This window comes from Austrofundulus limnaeus, unplaced genomic scaffold, assembly GCF_001266775.1.
Source record: "Austrofundulus limnaeus strain Quisiro unplaced genomic scaffold, Austrofundulus_limnaeus-1.0 Scaffold552, whole genome shotgun sequence".
NCBI classification, from domain to species: Eukaryota; Metazoa; Chordata; class Actinopteri; order Cyprinodontiformes; family Rivulidae; genus Austrofundulus; species Austrofundulus limnaeus.
This window is the reverse complement of record NW_013952954.1, coordinates 70970-72340: the sequence shown is the minus strand read 5'-3', so window position 1 is coordinate 72340 and position 1371 is coordinate 70970. Positions and strand designations below refer to the sequence as shown.

The 1371-nt window shown below is 45.3% G+C and overlaps 1 protein-coding gene across 1 annotated transcript in view; it reads right to left on the bottom strand.

Annotated features, from left to right (window-relative positions):
- The window catches only part of eml2 (EMAP like 2), a gene marked incomplete at its 5' end in the record, with an annotated part of 29363 nt that overhangs the window by 11607 nt on the left and 16385 nt on the right, over positions 1-1371 (bottom strand). The window contains 4 exon segments of the mRNA XM_014026420.1: positions 437-536; positions 616-750; positions 825-920; positions 1016-1126. Coding sequence (XP_013881874.1) covers positions 437-536; positions 616-750; positions 825-920; positions 1016-1126 — 442 coding nt within the window.

Sequence of the window (1371 nt, the reverse complement as noted above, 5' to 3'; positions counted from 1 at the left end):
GTCCAAGATTAACCTTCAGGGTGGATATAGCTCGCTAGCAGCCTCGCACCGAGGACCTATCCACGTCATCATTTACCCAGAATGCTTTGTGTGGAAATAAAATGTCTCCGTCCGTGTTAAAATATATTTTAAAAATCTACAAAACTAAACATCATACAGTATTTTTACAGTCTTTATTTTACAGTTAAAATGTATGTTTATCAAATAAAGTCTAATGTTACAAATAATCAGGGATCCCTTTAAAGCAATGGTTCTTGTTTTGGGTCTGGGGACCCCTTACAAAGCCCATGCTGTTTTAAAAATAATTTACTGTCATTTTAACCCCTAAATACCATGAGAATATTGGTTTAGTAGTGCATTGTTGCCCATTTGCATTTAAAAAAAATCAAATTAATAATTTAAAGTAGAAATATCCTGCAGAAATGCACGTTTTGACCTTTGGCCCAGATGTAGATGTTCCCACTGGAGTCTCCGGTGATGGCGTCTCCATTCTCAGCGAAAGCCACACACAGCACGTACTTTGGTTTCTCGTGTTTCTGTGAAGGAAACAGAAAGAGGCTGTAAACCTGTGCAGCTTCTTTTAACCACAGCTGTTTATTAGCAGAGTGAAGCTACCTCGAACAGGCCCTGCCTCTTGGTCAGGGTGTTGCCCTCCATGGTCCAGAAGTTGATGTGAGACTTCCCACAGGTGACGATCAGGTTGGTGTCCATGGGATGAAACATGGCCGCCAGCACCGACTCGTTGGAGCACTGCGGGGGGGAAAGAAGCGCTGGTTTTATCCACCAGCACCAGACTTTAACGTTGCACATCTCTTATCGCTCACCTTAACGTCCGCCAGCTGCTTCTCCTTCTGCCAGTTCCAGACCGACAGGATGTGATCGTTGGCGTCGTCCACGGCGCACAGGAAGCTGCCGCCATTCTGGATGTTGGAAGCAAAGCGACGTCAGTAGAAGAACAAGTTTTTGTTTATTTTTTAAAAGCACGGCGGCAGGACCGGGCGCTGCTGCTGCTCACCGACTTGGAGAAGGACACGCAGGTGACCGCCCTGTCGAACACCCCCACCCCGATCACGTGGAGCGTGTTGAGGCTCACCGAGTCCCAGATCCGCACGTGAGGCGCCAGCAGCTGCACGGGCGGCACAGACAGGAAATCAGGGAAAAAGTGATGGACAGCACAGAAAATGTGTTTTAATATTTATAATAGGGCTGCCACGATTAATCGAGGACTAATCGATTATTAAAATAATCGATGACTAATTTAATAATCGATTAATCGTTTTCTTTTTTTTTGTTTTTGACTTTGTTTTTCTCTCCAAACTGCTTTGACACCCTCCACTGCCACATCTGCCTTTCTGTCGTTGACACACATGC